The following is a 19090-nucleotide window of genomic DNA, read 5'->3' on the forward strand; positions in this document are numbered from 1 at the left end:
GAATTTAATTCGCCAGGAGATAAATTCTTGTCTGAATTGAGATGAGCGCAACAAATGACTTTCGGTGAGCAATCTTTTCTCAATATATGAGATTTTTTTGAGAATGTATATTCGCAGTCTGAGCTTTTTCGTTCGCATCGACTTGTTGTTTGTGTGTTTTTGCTATAATCATCAACCAGAATCATTAACGTGTGAGTTCACAGTGACCTCGCAGAATCAACTCCCCACCTCTGAAGATTACCGCCTGGCTTAGTCGACCGCAGAACTTGGCCGTGTTCAATTCGGGAGTGGTTAATAACATGCTATCAGCCGTGCTCGGGGCGCTTTTGGTGCTCCTCTTTGGGATTTATGTGCACTTTCGGCGACGCTACAGATTCTGGGAGAATCTGGGAGTGCCTTTTGTGGAGCCCACCTTCCCGCTGGGAAATGCCGGCGAATCTATAGCCGGCGGCAGACACTTCAGCTACGCCATGCAGAGTCTCTATCAGCGCACGAAGCGCCAGTACAAATACGTGGGCATTTACTTCTTCAGCTCACCTTGTCTCCTCGTGAACTGCCCCGAGATGGCCAAGACGATCCTCGTGAGGGACTTCAACGTCTTCATGGACAGGGGCGTGTATTACAATGAGAAGCTGGATCCCTTGTCGGCCAATCTGTTCTTCATGGAGGGCCAGAAGTGGAGGAATTTGCGCGCCAAGATCTCCCCAACATTCACAAGTGGGAAGCTCAAAGTCATGTTCCACACAGTGTCGGCGGTGACTGAGGAACTCCTGGGATTCATTGAGGAACGCCTGGAAGTGTCTGTTGGTGGGAAATGCCTGGAGATCAAGGATCTCATGTCCAGATTCACCACAGACATTATCGGCACCATTGCTTTCGGTATTAGCTGTGATAGTCTCCACAATCCACAGTCTGAGTTCAGGAAGATGGGCAACAGGATCGTCAACACCACCAAGAGCCGAGCCATTACCATGTTCCTGGGCATGGTCAATCGAGGCCTCGCTCGGAAACTCAATCTCAGATTCATAGACTCTTCAGACGCCTCATTCTTCATGGACGTCATCCGGCAGACCATCTCGCAGCGAGAACAGCAGGGCACGAAGAGGAACGACTTCATGGACCTCATGCTTCAGCTGAAGAACAAAGGCAAACTGGACGATGACGGTGAGGAGACGGGAGGGCTGTCTTTTGAGGAAATTGCCGCTCAGTGCTGGATTTTCTACTTTGCCGGCTTCGAGACATCCTCAACCACCATAACAGTTGCCCTGCATCAGCTCTCGCAGCATCAGGACTTCCAGGAACGTGCCAGAGAGGAAGTGGAACGTGTTCTGGAAAAGTACGGCGGAAAATTCACGTACGAAGCTGTGATGGAAATGGAGTTCCTCGGTCAGATTGTAAATGGTGAGTAACTCAGATAAACGCAATGGTGATATATTACGCGTCAGCGGACAGAGATAGGAAGAAAACTGAAACACAGTAGATTGCTTATCAGCAAGTTTCACTGATAAAAGCTCTTTATCGAGCGCTAGTCTCAATAACTTCACAAGATAGACTTTGAAAAGATTGTGGGCGGAGCGTAGAAATGGGCGGAGTTTCTGATATTTCTCTATTCATCATTATTCCAAATTGATTCCAATTTAATATTGAAGAATTGAGTTCAGAGACATCTGCTTATTCTTCTGTGTGTTTTGAGGCATTTCCGAACTTTATACTCAATCTTATCAGCTCTTTTGCCATATAAAATGCCTGGATGGCATAATAAATTCTGCGAAAGTGCCAATCAATGTTAGTTGCCATGTCCCAAATTTCTTTCTTCATCCCTTCATAAGAATAACTTGGCAACCAATGGCCTTCCTAATCCGCCATTCATGCCTTTTTTGCGCGCTACGAAATGGGAATCTAGAAGCGTGGCGATTATGTATTCTGCTGTGTGTCCCTTAATTCGCTCATACATTAATTATGTGATTTAATTACCGTAATAAATCGACATGTCGTAATTTATCAGTGCTGTGCACGCGCGCCACGAATTCCGCAACGTTCGGCAATTTCTCACTCGCAATGTTTGCTTCTTTTCCCTTTTTTTTATGGACCCACCCAGAGACGCTGCGGCTTTTCCCACCGGTCGGAACGATTCACCGTATCTCAAATCAGGAGTATCGCCTCCCCAGCGGCGCCGTCATGCCCAGAGGCACATTCGTCGTCATCCCCAATATGGCCTATCAGTACGACGAGGAAATCTTCCCCGACGCCCAGCGCTTCGATCCAGACAGATTTCGGGACGAGGCCCGGGGCGAGCGCCACAATTTCGCCTTCATCCCCTTCGGCGAGGGTCCCAGAATCTGCGTGGGGATGCGATTTGGGTTGCTCGTGGTGAGAATCGCCCTGGCGCAAATCCTCAGGCAATACAGACTCACGCTCAATGAGAAAACTAGTGCCGAATTGGAAATTAATAGCACGGCTTTCGTGCACACGCCCAAGAACGACATCTGGCTCAATCTTGAGGCCATTCATTAGGCGGCGGAATGAGGAGAAAGGCAGACGAACAAATCCCCAAATTTGTCCAATAAAAGCTCAATTGGGGCAGGAGAAGACAATGGGAGTTTTAGTGACTTTTAATGACACACTTTTCCAGCGCGTTTTTGTCTTTGATGCATTGCAAATCAAACAGTTGAGGTTTCATTCGGGAATTCTAGCTTGAGCAAATAGAAAGTTACAGCAACACATTTAATATGCATTTCTGCTTTTTGCAATGCAATATGTTCTTTACTCAGTATTTCTTGATTCTGAGAAAACTGGGGGAATTTCCACGGACTGTCAAAGACTCATAAAGTTAAATTTTGTGCTTTCTTTACTTTTCTGAGAAATGCATTTTATGTACAAGTACTCGAAATAATAGTTTAACAAAATATTCTCACGACTTTAAGTCATTTGCCAGTGACAAGACAATTTTCGATTGATGACTAAAAGTAGAAAAAAAAGATTTCAGAATCCATCAAAAGCTTGCGTGAGCAAAGAGAAGCAAATGTGCTTTTGTATTGGATGTAATTTTCGCGTAAACTGTGTATGAAAGCAGCGTGAACAAGCGTGAAAATGCGAAATATGAATTGATGTTAGTGAACAAACACGTCGCCACAATCATGTGAACATCGCCCCGGAGTCACTCGGTTTAGAACAGCTGAATCAGTTCTAGAGTGTCTTTTGTGGCGGTGAGACATCATTTCGAGCAATTTGGCTTATCATTTAATCAAACAAATTAACGATGAGTGGATTTGATATTCTTCTACTTCTTGTGGCGGTGATTTTCCTCGGCGTTTCATATTTTAAGCGAAAGTATCGGTATTGGGAAGATCGCGGAGTGCCTTACATAAAGCCCATCTTCCCCAAAGGAAATATCGGAACAATGGGAAAGACTGACCACTTCTTTGAACTCTCCAAAAAGTTCTACCTTGAACTCAAAGGAGAGGGCAGATTAATTGGTGGAATATACTTAGTTGTGCGACCTGCGGCTCTAACACTGGACTTGGACTTTGTGAAAACAGTGCTTGTGAAGGATTTCCAATACTTTCACGATCGCGGCTTGTATGTGAACGAACGAGATGATCCGCTTTCTGGTCATTTACTCACAATTGAAGGCGAAAGATGGAAGAATTTGCGATCGAAATTGTCACCGACCTTCACGAGTGGCAAAATGAAGCTCATGTTTCCTATTATGATGGACATCTCGGAGAAGTTTATCACACGCTTGAATGAGGAACTTGTGGAAAACAGTAATTTAGAGCTCGGAGATTACTTATCTCGCTTCACAATTGACATAATTGGTAGCTGTGCTTTCGGCCTGGATTGCAACAGTCTCAATGATCCAGACGCAGAGTTTCTCGCGATGGGAAAGAAAGCTTTGACTAATTCGGGCGGTCGAGCAAGAGCTGCAAAGAGACTGTTTATCACGAGTTTCAGAGGATTGTCGAAGCTTTTGCGACTGCAATTGACTAGGAAAGATATAACAGATTTTTACACGAGAATTGTGAAAGAAACCGTGGCTTATCGTGAGAATGAGAACGTCAAGAGGGATGATTTCTTGAATCTCTTGATACAGTTGAAGAACAAAGGAAAACTCGATGACGACCCAGGAAAAGACATCGGGAAAATCACTCTTAATGAAGTCATTTCGAATGCTTTTCTCTTCCTCTTGGCCGGTTTCGAAACCTCTTCGACCACCATGAAGTTCTGCCTGCTGGAATTGGCCAATGCAATTGAGATACAAGATCGTCTTCGCGAAGAGATAAAGACAGTTCTCGAGCGATACGACAACAAGATTACTTACGAGGCCTTATCAGAGATGAAATATTTAGATCAAGTAATTAATGGTGAGTCAGCGTGATTCGTAAGAATTGTTGAGTAAATATTGTGTAAACGATGTAAATGAACACTTATTTTCCGTTTGCAGAAACACTCAGAAAGCATCCAGTTGGAGGACTTCTGGTTCGATCCCTGAAGGATGACTACAAAGTCCCAAAGATGGATGTTGTTTTGGAGAAGGGAACTCAGCTGTTTATCCCCGTTTTGGCCATCCATCACGATCCAGACATTTATCCTGATCCTGATAAGTTCGATCCTGAGCGATTCACACCCGAAGCTGTGAAATCTCGCCATCCTTACGCCTTCCTGGCATTCGGCGAGGGTCCGAGGAATTGCATAGGCATGAGATTTGGGATGATGCAGACGAAGATTGGGATCAGTTGTCTCCTGATGAACTACAAGTTCTCGCCCTGCGCCAAGACTAAATATCCCATTGAGTATATGAAATCCAGTGCCTTGTTGTCTCCCATCGGCGATTGTTGGTTCAAAGTGGATAAAATTGTAGAATAATTAAGAAGTATGAATGAAAAGGGTTTTTTTTAGTATTCTCAACTGCGCATATATCAATTGCATATAATCGCAGTAATAAATTAAGCGAAAAGCTGTGTGTGATTAGATATAATTTCACTGGAACACATTGATAATTTTTTGTACAAATAAAGTCTCAAAATTACCAGGGAGATTGAAAATCCGGTTCTTTTAATCAGTTTCTTGAGATATTTCGTGGTTGTTGGACGGAATTCGTAGAACTGAATTTTGCTTATCTGCAGCCAAGAATGGCAATTTTTGACATCTTTTTCTTTGTTGTCTCAGTGATCTTCCTTGGCATTTGCTATGTGAAGAAAAAGTACCGATATTGGGAAGAACGCGGTGTGCCGTTCATAAAGCCGTCGTTTCCTAAAGGGAATCTCGTCACTGTGGGAAGAACTGAGCAATTCTCTTACATGATGAGGAGATTCTACTTTGAGCTCAAAGATCAAGGCTCTCCGATTGGTGGAATATACTTCTCTGTGAAACCTGTGGCTTTGGCTTTGGATTTGGATTTTATCAAGACAATTCTCATCAAAGATTTCCAGCACTTTCACGACAGAGGATTCTACAATGACAGGAATGATCCCTTGTCCGATCACATGCTAGTGATGGAAGGCGAAAGATGGAAGAATTTGCGGACTAAGCTGAGCCCAGCTTTCACAACTGGCAAACTAAAGCTAATGTTTCCGATAATTAAGGACATCTCAGCCAAACTTGTTGCCTGTGTGGAAAGGGAAATCGTGAAAGATGGTGATATTGATCTTGACACTTACATGTCGCGCTTCTCAATCGATGTCATCGGAAGTTGCGCCTTTGGACTGGAATGCAACAGTCTCAATGATCCAGACACGGAATTTTATCGAATGGGAAGGAAGGCTTTCTATGAAACAGGACATCAAGCTTTCAAGCGATGGTTTGCAACTACTTTCAAAAGCCTCGCTACATTTTTACGCTTCAGAGTCACAAGGAAAGATGTTGCAGAATTCTATACGGGAATAGTAAAGAAAACTGTGTCTTACAGGGAAAGTGAGAATGTTGAGAGGAATGATTTTATGAATCTGCTGATTCAACTAAAGAACAAAGGTACGTGAAGTGCAAAATCCAGATATTACAAACAAGTATTCCAGTGTCGTTTCGGTTATAGGAAAGCTCGATGACGATCCAGGAAAGAGTGTCGGAAAAATCACTCTTAATGAAGTCATTGCCAATGCTTTTCTCTTCCTTGTTGCTGGCTTCGAAACATCTTCCATGACCATGAAGTGCTGCTTGCTCGAGTTAGCGCACGAAATTAAGATTCAGGGTCGCCTTCGTGAAGAGATAAGCTCAGTTCTTAGACGATACGGTAATAAAATCACTTATGAGGCTTTATCAGAGATGAAGTACTTAGATCAAGTTATTTACGGTATGTTTGCAAAAAAGACTATTTTAAGAATACGCGTAGTAAATGCTCCTTAACCTTGCAGAAACACTGCGAAAGCATCCAGTTGCAGGAACTCTTGCTCGCTGCCTTGAGACTGACTATAAAGTCCCGAAGACGGATGTGGTTTTGGAGAAGGGAACTCATGTGTTTATTCCAATTATGGGCATTCATCGCAATCCTGATTTCTTCCCAGATCCCGATAAGTTCGATCCCGACCGCTTCACTCCTGAGGCTATAAAGTCCCGCCATCCTTGTGCTTATCTGGCCTTCGGAGACGGACCGAGGAATTGCATAGGCATGAGATTTGGGATGATGCAGACTAAGATTGCCATCAGTGGTCTTCTGATGAACTACAAGTTTTCTCCCTGCGACAAGACAAACTTCCCTGTCAAGTATGATCCTCCGAGTCGCCTTCTAACACTCCTCGGCGGATGTTGGCTGAAGGTGGAAAAGCTCTAGAAAAGAGTTGGGACAATTCGCCGGAAAATAGACTATAAGGTGAAAGCTGACGATGCACATTTGTATGGATGTAAGTTGCATTCTTTTTGTCGCGCTCAGAGCAGTTGAATCAGTCTGTAAAAGTGCTTGGTTGAGAACAGACGCTTAACTTTAACATCTGTTATCAAAGAATAAATCATGGGTGGCTTAGAATTCGTTGTTCTCTTTATATCAGTGATATTCTTCGTATTTTGTTATGTAAAGCGAAAGTATCGCTATTGGGAAGATTTTGGAGTGCCTTTCATTGAACCCACTTTTCCAAAAGGCAATGTTGGAACTGCTGGGAAAACTGAGCATTTATTTGAACTTATTAAAAAGTTCTACAATTGTCTGAAAGGAAAAGGAATGCCAATAGGTGGAATGTATCTAACCATTAAACCAGCAGCGATAGCTTTGGACTTGGACTTCGTGAAAACGGTGCTTGTGAAGGACTTTAATTATTTCCACGATCGCGGCTTCTATGTGAATGAACGAGATGATCCTCTCACCGCCCATTTAGTCGCTATCGAAGGGGACAGATGGAGAGATTTGCGAACCAAGCTCACTCCAGCTTTCAGCAGTGGCAAAATAAAGCTCATGTTCCCAATAGTGATGAATATATCAGAGAAGTTTATATCGCGTGTAAATTGCGATCTCGCCAATAACACTGACTTAGAACTTGGAGACTACTTATCTCGCTTCACAGTAGATGTGATTGGAAGTTGTGCATTTGGCTTGGATTGCAATGGTATTGACAATTCGAATACCGAGTTTCACATAATGGGAAAGAAAGTTTTCAATCGATCTGGTTCAGAACTGCGGCGTTTGTTTGTCGTGAATTTCCAGCGCTTGGCTAGATTTTTACGATTTCGAATGATAAGTAAAGATATCTCGGAATTCTATACAAGAATTGTTACAGAAACTGTAGCTCTTCGTGAGAAGGAAAACATTAAGAGGAATGATTTTCTAAATCTCCTTATTCAACTGAAAAATAAAGGTAAGCACTTAACACTGTATCTGATCATGTTATAAAATTTTATGGATTTAATTGCCTCAATTATCGATTTTTTTTGTTCCTTTTTTTAAGGGCAATTGGATGATGACTCGGGAAAAAATGACGGAAAAATTACTCTTAATGAAGTTGTTGCTAATGCTTTTCTATTCCTTGTTGCTGGCTTCGAAACGTCTTCAACCACCATGCAATTCTGCCTGCTGGAATTGGCCAATGCAATTGAGATACAAGATCGTCTTCGCGAAGAGATAAAGACAGTTCTCGAGCGATACGACAACAAAATTACTTACGAGGCCTTATCAGAGATGAAATATTTAGATCAAGTAATTAATGGTGAGTCATTCAGATAATCTTTGTTGAAAGAACTGCGAAATTGCCCTCTGTTTTCAGAGACTTTGCGAAAGCATCCAGTTGCAGGAATTTTGTCCCGATCCATAAAGAATGACTACAAAGTGCCTAATACAGAAGTAATCCTGGAGAAGGGAAATCAAATATTCATCCCCGTCTTGGCTATTCATCACGATCCAGACATTTATCCTGATCCTGATAAGTTCGATCCTGAGCGATTCACACCCGAAGCTGTGAAATCTCGCCATCCTTACGCCTTCCTGGCCTTCGGCGAGGGTCCGAGGAATTGCATAGGCATGAGATTTGGGATGATGCAGACGAAGATTGGGATCAGTTGTCTCCTGATGAACTACAAGTTCTCTCCCTGCGCCAAGACTAAATATCCCATCGAGTATGATAAGACCATCTCACTCCTCTCACCTGATGGCGGTTGCTGGCTCAGAATGGAAGCATGTTAGAGCACTTTGTGGCTGCGGTTAAGCTATTAGAGTGTTTTTGCCGGGTGTCGCGAGAGCAAGAGATTTTATGTATAAAAGCGCAATGCGTTTAGGGCTCGACTCAGTTTGTTAAACTGACCATCGAAAATTATAATAAAGCTGTGAAGGGTTGTGTGTTGTGATGCTCTGGTGGTACATCTGACGCTTCAAATTCACTTACTGGGCACGTCGAGGGGTGCTTCACTTGGCGCCTAGTTTCCCCTTCGGGAGCATGCGAGAAGTGTGTCGGACGATGCACTCGACGGCGTTAATGAAGTGCATTTATGAGCGTTTTCGCAGCAATGGTGAGTCATTTGTTGGGGTCTTTTACTTCACTCGTCCTGTGGCTCTTGTCACAGATTTTAACTTGGCCCGGGATGTCCTTGTGCGGAAATTTGAGTACTTTAATGACCGTGGGGTGTATTGCAATGAGCAAGATGATACGCTCTCGGCACACCTTTTCTCGTTGGCTGGCGGGAAATGCGACGTGCCGTGTCGCCTCAGTTCTCGCCAGGTCGCATAAGATCATTCCTCGAGGGTATTTGGACAGTCGCCTCACGTCTTCGGGTCTGCATTGACGCAAAAATCTCCCACCAATCCATCATCAATGTGAGCGATTTATCCGCAAGGTACATCATCGACACCACAGGGAATTGTGTCTTTGGGATCAACTCCAAGGCACTTGACGAGGATGACTCATTCCTACGCAGTGTAGCTGAGAAAATCTTCACAATGACTCGCGTCAAGATGCTGCGGCATCTCTTCATGCAGTCCTTCGGGGATATTGCGAGGCTGTTTCGAATGAGAATGACAAAGAGAGAAGTTGAAGAGGTTTTTATATCACGGAATTGCACGCAACTACACAGCGATAGTTTCATGCAACTTAAGCAGAAGTTGCAGAAGGAAGGGAAACTGACAGAGAGTCAAGTTGTGACCCAAGCATTCATTTTCTTAGTGGTCGGTTTCGAGACATCGGCTATCCATCAATCCAGGACGACTTGAGGAATGAAGTTGTGCTGCAAGGCAGTGAATTATCCTGGAATGCAATCAATCGAATGACTCTCCTTAATGCAGTTGTAAATGGGAAGAAACTCAGCCACTGTTCCACTTTAATTACTCATAAAGAAAACTTTTTGAATTATTTCAAAGAAATACAGCTTTCAACTTCTCCTCATGAATAATTCCTTTTGCCCTTCCTTCTCTCCATTTTATGTGATTTTCTGTGAGCGCAGAAACATTGCGAAAGTATTCGCCAGGCGGGAATTTCCTGTGAATGGCCAAGCAGGACTTTGAAGTGGCCGGAAGAGTTATTGAGCGAGACACTCTCGTCATCATTCCACTCTATGGCGTCCACAGGGACAATCGCTTCCATCCAGATTCTGAGCAGTTTAATTCCCTCAGGCCGGAACTCGCTCGTCACTCGTGCACTTTTATGCCATTTGGCGATGGACCAAGACACTGCATTGGCCGTCGATTTGCCCTCCAGCAGATCAAATTGGTCATTTCCGTGCTTCTGAGCCACTACAAATTCTCCCCGTCACCAGACACTCGCTACAACGTGGAATTGGCCAAAAACACTGTTCTATTCGCCCCTCACAAGCCCATCCGACTCACCATTGATCACCTCAGACGAGCGTCATTATCGGCATCTGAGACAGCAGAAAAGTTGGCGTGACAAATTGGATCCCCGGCCAAATGATGTTATTCCGCCGGAGAATCGTGAAATAAGTCAATTTCATTTGCAAGCCAAACACACACAATACTTATCTGTGCCATCACATCTACCCGAAATTGGGACTGTATTGACACTCTATATCTCATGCTACAATCATTCTGCATGTGCCGAGATAGACTGGAATTCCTTATGGCAAATGGACATCAATCGTGGGTGAATTTTCAGAATTTTCACATATGATACAAGTTTAAATAAATGCATCGAGCGATCCTACAATGTATTTCCTTCCAATACACCAGAAGGATTCGAGGGGATTACATACATATTAAAGCCACCCAAAAACTGATACATGTAAACAAATATGCTTCATCATTTTCAATTGAAATTGTTTGTATTTCCTCTGCCTGGCGATGGAGCTTTTAATGAATTTAAAAAAAAACCCCTTCAAAACATTCCAACACATTCGAATTGTGATTGATTCTGTTTTTGGAGCAAAATACGTGGGAAATACACGACCAAAACACGTGTGTAAAATGCCGAAACCCCATCAATATTGAATCGCACTACTGCAGATGAATATACTACTAAAATACTAGATGTTATTGATTCTCTCCATGCTAAAGTGCTTTCACACGCGCGCATTGGATCTGCTGGCAAAATTTGCAGACTCTTTTGAGGCTTCTTATAATGCCTTACAATCAGGTAAATTTATGGAGTTTTCTGAAAGCAAACTCTTTCACAGACACACCATAAACAGATTATTTTTTATCTCTGAAAATGAGTCAAAAGAGATCTTATATCTCTCTTCAGCACTATTTTTTTGGTCAGAATCTTGAACTCAGTATGACTGATTATAGAAGAGAATTTACATAACTAAAAAATGTGTTTTGTTTGCAGCTTTATGTGGAGATAAGGTAAAGATCTTTGGGAAGTTTCCTATAAAAAGACAAGCGAAATTACAAAACCGCTCAGAATTTTGCGAATCGTCAAAGTGTTTAAAGGTTTAATCATGGAGTGGTTGGACTTAATTTCTGGCATTGTGATCGCTTTCACGATTTTCTATTTCTACGTGAAGCACAAGCAATCTTATTGGGAACGCGAAAAAGTGCCCTTCATCAAGCCAATGTTCTTCCTGGGCATTTCTGGTGCAGGTTTAGTGAATCGAATCCCGCTCAAAGACCGATTTCACAAAGTGTATAAGGATCTAAAGGCGAAATCCAACAAGTTTGGAGGACTCTACATGTTCATTTCTCCAGCCATGATTTTCGTTGACATTGACCTTGTTAAGTCTGTTCTGATAAGAGATTTTCACCACTTCGAAGACCGCGGATTCTACGTGAACGAGAAAAGCGATCCGCTTTCCGCACATTTGTTTTCACTCTCTGGAAATACATGGAGGAGTTTGAGGGCAAAACTCACTCCAACATTCACCAGTGGTCGAATGAAGACGATGTTCCCAATCATTGCCGGCATATCTCAAGAGCTTCAGAAGGTTTTCCTCGAGGAAGCAGCGAAAGATAGTTCAATAGAAGTGAAGAATCTTCTCGCCAGATTCAATACAGATGTGATTGGGAATTGCGCCTTTGGACTCGAGTGCAATAGCCTTAAGGATCCGAAAACTGAGTTTCGACGATACGGAATAATGGCTATCAGAAGAAATACCTTCGATGGTCTCAAGCAGGCCTTTTTACTGGCATTCCCGAAAGTCGGGAAATTCTTCGACATGATGCTCACGAATCCTGAAGTTGCATCTTTCTACATTCGAGTTGTCCGCGAAACAGTGGAACATCGTGAGAAGAATAACATACAGAGAAATGATTTCATGAACCTTCTAATAGGTCTAAAGAACAGTGAAAGTGAGAGTGAACGATTGACTGTTGTCGAATTGGCAGCTCAATCATTCATGTTCTTCTTGGCTGGATTTGAAACCTCTTCCACTGCAATGATGTACTGTCTTTACGAATTGGCTCTGAATCCAGATATTCAGGAGAAAACCCGAGAACACATCAATCAAGTTCTGCAAAAGCACAACAACGAATTCACTTACGAGGCGATGATGGATATGACTTACCTGGAGCAGGTCGTGAACGGTGAGAAGATGAGGGTTAAATTTACAAATCGATATGTGAAGCATTTTCCTTTTTCAGAAACGCTGCGAAAGTATCCGTTCGTCACGAATCTTCTGCGAATTTGCACGAAAGATTACCAGATCCCGAATAGTAAGGTCACAATCAAGAAGGGCACCAGAATATTCGTCCCGATTTATGGACTACATCATGATCCTGAATACTATCCCAATCCGGATAAATTCGACCCTGAGAGATTTACCAAGGAAGCTATAGCATCACGACCTCAATGCACTTACATTCCTTTCGGCGATGGCCCAAGAGTCTGTATTGGAATGCGCTTCGGATTGATGCAAGTCCGCATTGGCTTAGCGGCTATTCTGCAGATTCTTAAATTCTCTCCTTGCGCCAAAACCGATATTCCTCTCACAGGATTCTCCCTAACACAACCTTTGTTAAATCTTATAAATGGAATTCATTTGAAAGTAGAAAGACTATGAAAAAACCAAATTAAAAGGTACTGTAAATCATCTCTGGAGTGAAGCAATATCAGAGACATTATAAAGGTGATACAAAAAAATTTGCGTCATTTCTTTACCTCTGTATTGGTGGTATCTATTTTTACGCGGCACTTGAAACATCCAAATAAGACACTCCAAAACACTCCGCTACGTCGCATTGGTTCAGTTTCTTATAAAAAGTCGCGTGGAAAACACGAAGTGTGCAGATCTTTGTGAATATTCAGTGCGAGCATTTGAGAAATTCAGTTATCACATAAGTTATAATGGCTTGTCTAGACGTTATCTTTGCCATAATGGGCATTTTCGCTGCTTTCTACTTCTACGTGAAGCACAAACAATCTTACTGGGAGCGTGTGGGAGTGCCTTTTGCGAAGCCCCAATTCTTCTTCGGATCCGCCGGCGGAGGCTTCACCGATCGACTGTCTTTCAAAGAACGATTCCATAAAATCTACAAAACTATCAAGAGCAAAGGCAAATTCGGCGGATTTTATATGTTCACGTCTCCCGCTGTCATGTTCACCGATGCTGAGCTTGTGAAAGCTGTTCTCGTCAAAGACTTTCAACACTTTGAAGATCGTGGATTCTATCACAATGAGAAAGTTGATCCTCTATCTGCACACTTGGTTTCCTTAGCTGGAAATAAGTGGAAGAACTTAAGGGCTAAAATCTCCCCAACATTCACCAGTGGCCGAATGAAGATGATGTTCCCGATCATTTGCGAAATATCCAAGGAGTTCGAGAAGACATTCCAGACGGAAGCCGCCAAAGACAGCACAGTCGAGATAAAAGATCTTCTGGCCAGATTCACGACTGACGTCATTGGGAATTGCGCATTTGGTCTGGAGTGCAACAGTTTGAAGGATCCGGACACTGAATTCCGCGAATATGGTTCATTGGTTTTCAAAAGAACACCATTAGAAGGACTAAAGCAGACTTTCTTGTTGACATTCCCTAAAATTGGCGAATTCTTCAACATGAAGTTTATGAATCCCAAAGTCACATCCTTTTACATGGGAGTCGTTCAGAAAACAGTGGAACATCGTGAGAAAAACAATGTGCAACGGAATGATTTTATGAACCTCATGATTGGCCTAAAGAACAGTCAAAATGAGAGCGAAAGGATAACACAGAATGAATTGGCAGCTCAATCATTCATATTTTTCATTGCTGGATTCGAAACATCATCGACTGTAACGATGTACTGTCTTTACGAATTGGCTCTGAATCCAGACATTCAGGAGAAAACGCGAGAACACATCAATCAAGTTCTGCAAAAGCACAATAACGAATTCACTTACGAGGCGATGATGGACATGACGTACTTGGAACAAGTCGTGAACGGTGAGAAATTGGGGGTGTATGAATTTATAGATTTTATTTAATACTATATTATCTTTCCTTCAGAAACAATGAGGAAGTATCCCGTGGTGACTAACTTGCTAAGAATTTGCACAAAGGACTATCAAATTCCAGACAGTGATGTCGTTATTCAGAAAGGAACTAGAACATTTGTCTTCACCTATGGTCTCCATCATGACCCTGACTACTATCCAAACCCGGATAAGTTCGATCCTGAGAGATTTACCAAGGAAGCCATAGCGTCGCGTCACCCATATTCTTACATACCTTTTGGCGAGGGTCCCAGAATCTGTTTGGGAATGCGCTTTGGCATGATGCAAGTTCGTATTGGACTTGTGGCTCTTCTGCAATCTCTTAAATTCTCTCCTTGTGCCAAAACTGACATCCCGCCCAAAGGTTTCCCAGCCACAATTCCTATGCTGACCCTCGAACATGGAATGCATCTGACAGTGGAGAAAATATAGACTTAATATGCTTCATCATCGTGAATGAAATGTGTTAGTATCACTTCAGCACTCAAACTACACACATCTGAAATCGACCATCCAATTCTCTCCCATACAATCATTCACACTACGAGATGCTTGATAAAATTGATTCAGTCTCTCATAAAAAGCTGCGCGAAACAGTGGAACTTCTCAGAGTGTAGCGGAAGTTCAATGGAAAATATTTATACAAAGTTTTTTTCCACAATAAAGTGCTCATTGGTGACTTAAAACAAACGTTAATAATCATGGAGTGGCTGGATACAATTTTTACCATTCTCGCTGTTATTGCTGCCTTCTATTTCTACATATCGCACAAGCAATCCTTCTGGGAGCGAGAAAATGTGCCCTTCGTTAAGCCTGTTTTCCTCTTAGGAACACCAGGTGAAGGCTTATTGCAGCGCGTCTCGTTTCGAGATCGATTCCACAAAGTTTATAAAGAATTGAAGCCCAAAGGCAAGTTTGGCGGACTCTACATGTTTACTTCACCTGCCATGATGATAATCGATGTCGATCTTGTCAAGGCTGTCCTGATTAAAGACTTTCATCACTTCGAAGACCGTGGATTTTACGTGAACGAGAAAAGCGATCCACTATCGGCACATCTGTTTTCATTAGTCGGAAGCAAATGGAAGAATTTGAGGGCAAAACTAACTCCAACATTCACCAGTGGCCGAATGAAGATGATGTTCCCAATCATTGCTGGCATTTCCAAAGAGTTTGTGAGGGTCTTTCAGGAAAAAGCCGCGAAAGACAGTGTAGTCGAAGTCAAGGATCTCCTAGCTAGATTCACGACAGACGTCATTGGCAACTGTGCTTTCGGACTCGAGTGTAACAGTCTCAAGGACCCAAATGCGGAATTTCGTCAATATGGAATATTAGCCTTCAGAAGAACACCAATTGAGGGTCTGAAGCAGGTTTTTCTATTGACATTCCCGAAGATCGGAAAATTCTTCGACATGATGTTCAACAATCCTAAAGTTGCATCCTTTTACATGAAAGTCGTTCAGGACACAGTGAGTCACCGAGAGAAAAACAATGTTGAAAGAAACGATTTCATGAACCTCTTAATAGGGCTTAAGAATAATCAAAGTGAGAGTGAGAAGTTAACTTTGAATGAAGTTGCAGCGCAAGCATTTATATTCTTCTTGGCTGGATTTGAAACTTCCTCAACAACTATGATGTTTTGTCTTTACGAATTGGCTCTGAATCCAGACATTCAGGAGAAAACCCGAGAACACATTAATCAAGTTCTGCAAAAGCACAACAACGAATTCACTTACGAGGCGATGATGGATATGACTTACCTTGAGCAGGTCGTCAATGGTAAGAAATGTATTTAAAGTAACTTTTCGGAAATAATAAACTTTATATCTTTTCAGAAACATTGCGAAAGTATCCCATTGTGACCAATCTCTTGAGGAATTGCACCAAAGACTACGAAATACCAAATAGTAAGGTCACAATCAGGAAGGGCACAAGGATATTCATCCCGATTTATGGACTTCATCATGATTCTGATTACTATCCAAACCCGGATAAATTCGACCCTGAGAGATTTACCAAGGAAGCTATAGCATCACGACCTCAATGCACTTACATTCCTTTTGGTGACGGTCCTAGAAATTGCATAGGAATGCGTTTTGGATTAATGCAAGCTCGCATTGGCTTAGCGGCTATTCTGCAAACACTTAAATTCTCTCCGTGCGCCAAAACTGATATTCCTCTCAAAGGATTCCCACCGACTTTGCCTTTGTTGGTGCTTGAGAAGGGAGTTCATTTGAAAGTGGAAAAAGTGTAATTCTTTATCTAATTCAGATGGTTTTTTTTTTAATAATTACTGTTCAGTAGGCGAGTAAAGTCAAGGAAAATTGAGTTATGCTGTCGTCTAATCAATTTATCCGAGTGTAGTGAAGAACGTGAAGCTAAAAATTTGCTGTTTCACTGTAATTCAGATGTATTGGTAAATTTCATTTGATGTTGGGGAGAATAAAATGACTGTGGAGCCCCTCCAAAATTCTTCCACTCATTCGTATTCGTTGTACACGTATACAACATATACACACGTTCATTCAAATGTAGAAGCAATTTTCGGCGTCTAAAAATAGCATGGCTATCGTCACACATGAAACGCGCAGTTGTCCACGATTTCTTATCGAGGAACGACGCTTCGAGTGATTTTCGTAGCAAACGTCAGTATTCAATAGTAATTAAAAACTCTCTAGTGGGAATCATGGAGTGGTTGGACATAATCTTTACTATCCAGGGCGTTATCGCTGTCCTTTACTTCTACGTGAAGTACAAGCAATCTTACTGGGAACGCGAAAAAGTGCCTTATGTCAAACCCATGTTTCTCTTGGGTTTTGCCGGCGGAGGCTTCACCGACAAAAGACCACTCAAAGATCGACTTCACAGTGTCTACAAAGAACTGAAGGCGAAAGGGAAGTTCGGAGGACTCTATATGTTCACGTCTCCCACTGTCATGTTCACCGATGCTGAGCTTGTGAAAGCTGTTCTCATCAAAGACTTTCAATACTTCGATGACCGTGGAATCTACATTAATGAAGAGAAAGATCCCTTATCAGCACATCTTCTTTCTCTAAGCGGAAGCAAATGGAAGAACTTGAGGGCTAAAATCTCCCCAACATTCACCAGTGGCCGAATGAAGATGATGTTCCCGATCATTTGCGAAATATCCAAGGAGTTCGAGAAGACATTCCAGACGGAAGCCGCCAAGGACAGTACAGTCGAGATAAAAGATCTTTTGGCCAGATTCACGACTGACGTCATTGGGAATTGCGCATTTGGTCTGGAGTGCAACAGTTTGAAGGATCCGGACACTGAATTTCGCAAGTACGGAGCTTTTGCCTTCAGCAAAAAGGGTCATCACTCTTTCAGGCACGCCTTCTTGTTCACCTTCCCGAAAATTGGGAAGTTTTTCAATATGATGTTCACAAATCCGATACTAGCCGAATTTTATCTACGGATAGTTCGTGAAACTGTCGACTTCCGAGAGAAGAATAATGTAACACGAAATGATTTCATGAACCTTCTAATTGGCCTTAAGAACAGCCAAGACGAGACCGAGAAAATTACGTTCAATGAATTGGCAGCGCAAGCATTTATATTCTTTCTGGCTGGATTTGAAACTTCCTCAACAACTATGATGTTTTGTCTTTACGAATTGGCTCTGAATCCAGACATTCAGGAGAAAACCCGAGAACACATCAATCAAGTTCTGCAAAAGCACAACAACGAATTCACCTACGAGGCGATGATGGACATGACTTACCTTGATCAAGTTATCAATGGTGAGTTCCTGAAAACAATCCATGGTGACGAAGTGACTTAATCAATATTGATTTCAGAAACAATGAGGAAGTATCCTATATTGACCAATATAATGAGGAATTGTTCGCAAGACTACAAGATACCGGACAGTAATGTGGTGTTGAAGAAGGGTCTGAGAGTATTCATTCCTGTCTACGGTCTTCATCACGATCCCGAATATTATCCAAATCCTGACAAATTCGATCCTGAGAGATTCACCAAGGAAGCTATAGCTTCACGGCCACAATGCGCTTTTATTCCTTTTGGCGAAGGACCCAAAATCTGTATTGGAATACGATTCGGCATGATGCAAATGCGTGTTGGGCTCGTGGCTCTTCTGCAGAGTCTGAAATTCTCTCCTTGCGCTGAAACCGAAATTCCTATTAAAGGATTTTCAAGGCACGCTCAATTTTTGACGCTGGACAAAGGAATTCAATTGAAAGTCGAGCGAATGTAATTACTTTTTGCCTCTTCCACTCGTCCCTCAGGAAAATCAATAAAATTAATTAAAGTGGCAAGAGCGAGAGAATCAACAGTTTAGATGTGATGACTAATCGCGAAATGCACAATAAAGCATTGTGCCTAATTCTACAATTAGGAACAAAATGATTTATTTACTATATGATGTACTTTGTCTGTTCTCAATTGATAATGGATATATTGCAAATTTTCCTATCATCGTGATAGAGATAATTATTAGTTTCTTATCTGCTTAAGCAACAAATCCAATTTTAGGCAGAATTAAATTGATACTTAAGATTAAAAAGATTGAATGTATTTTTACACACGCCTTTGTAGACTTTATTTTGTATCCCGAACATTAAAATCTTCTTTTCACATTTCGCGCACTTTTTTATAAATTCATTAGGAAAATTCTCGTGATGCGATCATAACTTTTTTTTTTACTTTAAAGTGTTGAAACAATATTATCGTGAGAAAAGTCAACGTGAAGCAATTGCTGAATAGTGATAAGAATAGTGATTGCAGCACACCTAATCATTATCTCTGACTATGCAATTTAAATCCCCATGACA

General features: G+C 42.0%; 9 protein-coding genes across 9 annotated transcripts; all 9 read left to right on the forward strand.

The window, feature by feature from the left end:
• The first annotated feature begins 586 nt into the window (after positions 1-586).
• On the forward strand, positions 587-5032 carry LOC132259259 (cytochrome P450 6A1-like). The gene is made up of 4 exons (XM_059756820.1): positions 587-1401; positions 2099-2511; positions 3254-4364; positions 4445-5032. The coding sequence occupies exons 1-4, from the start codon at positions 603-605 to the stop codon at positions 4864-4866; spliced, it is 2745 nt and encodes a 914-aa protein (XP_059612803.1). The 5' UTR covers positions 587-602; the 3' UTR covers positions 4867-5032.
• A 100-nt stretch (positions 5033-5132) lies between these two features.
• LOC132259260 (probable cytochrome P450 6a14) lies at positions 5133-6766 on the forward strand. Its single transcript, XM_059756821.1, has 3 exons — positions 5133-5970; positions 6032-6289; positions 6351-6766. Exons 1-3 carry the CDS (start codon positions 5133-5135, stop codon positions 6764-6766), a joined length of 1512 nt encoding a protein of 503 aa, XP_059612804.1.
• On the forward strand, positions 6747-8801 carry LOC132259333 (cytochrome P450 6a2-like). The gene is made up of 3 exons (XM_059756909.1): positions 6747-7781; positions 7872-8129; positions 8187-8801. The coding sequence occupies exons 1-3, from the start codon at positions 6944-6946 to the stop codon at positions 8600-8602; spliced, it is 1512 nt and encodes a 503-aa protein (XP_059612892.1). The 5' UTR covers positions 6747-6943; the 3' UTR covers positions 8603-8801.
• A 299-nt stretch (positions 8802-9100) lies between these two features.
• Positions 9101-9622, forward strand: LOC132259261 (cytochrome P450 6a22-like). The gene has a single exon (XM_059756822.1). It carries the CDS (start codon positions 9101-9103, stop codon positions 9620-9622), a length of 522 nt encoding a protein of 173 aa, XP_059612805.1.
• Positions 9623-9893: 271 nt separating this feature from the next.
• LOC132259262 (cytochrome P450 3A15-like) lies at positions 9894-10295 on the forward strand. The gene has a single exon (XM_059756823.1). It carries the CDS (start codon positions 9894-9896, stop codon positions 10293-10295), a length of 402 nt encoding a protein of 133 aa, XP_059612806.1.
• A 1009-nt stretch (positions 10296-11304) lies between these two features.
• On the forward strand, positions 11305-12877 carry LOC132259263 (probable cytochrome P450 6a23). The gene is made up of 2 exons (XM_059756824.1): positions 11305-12385; positions 12443-12877. Exons 1-2 carry the CDS (start codon positions 11305-11307, stop codon positions 12859-12861), a joined length of 1500 nt encoding a protein of 499 aa, XP_059612807.1. The 3' UTR covers positions 12862-12877.
• Positions 12878-13145: 268 nt separating this feature from the next.
• LOC132259264 (probable cytochrome P450 6a23) lies at positions 13146-14705 on the forward strand. Its single transcript, XM_059756825.1, has 2 exons — positions 13146-14223; positions 14287-14705. The coding sequence occupies exons 1-2, from the start codon at positions 13146-13148 to the stop codon at positions 14703-14705; spliced, it is 1497 nt and encodes a 498-aa protein (XP_059612808.1).
• A 123-nt stretch (positions 14706-14828) lies between these two features.
• On the forward strand, positions 14829-16731 carry LOC132260237 (probable cytochrome P450 6a23). The gene is made up of 2 exons (XM_059758233.1): positions 14829-16052; positions 16109-16731. The coding sequence occupies exons 1-2, from the start codon at positions 14975-14977 to the stop codon at positions 16525-16527; spliced, it is 1497 nt and encodes a 498-aa protein (XP_059614216.1). The 5' UTR covers positions 14829-14974; the 3' UTR covers positions 16528-16731.
• Positions 16732-16953: 222 nt separating this feature from the next.
• On the forward strand, positions 16954-18574 carry LOC132260239 (probable cytochrome P450 6a23). The gene is made up of 2 exons (XM_059758236.1): positions 16954-18037; positions 18095-18574. The coding sequence occupies exons 1-2, from the start codon at positions 16960-16962 to the stop codon at positions 18511-18513; spliced, it is 1497 nt and encodes a 498-aa protein (XP_059614219.1). The 5' UTR covers positions 16954-16959; the 3' UTR covers positions 18514-18574.
• Positions 18575-19090: the final 516 nt, after the last annotated feature.

The sequence above is a fragment of the Phlebotomus argentipes genome, unplaced genomic scaffold (genome assembly GCF_947086385.1).
Source record: "Phlebotomus argentipes unplaced genomic scaffold, Phlebotomus argentipes genome assembly scaffold_18, whole genome shotgun sequence".
NCBI classification, from domain to species: domain Eukaryota; kingdom Metazoa; phylum Arthropoda; class Insecta; order Diptera; family Psychodidae; genus Phlebotomus; species Phlebotomus argentipes.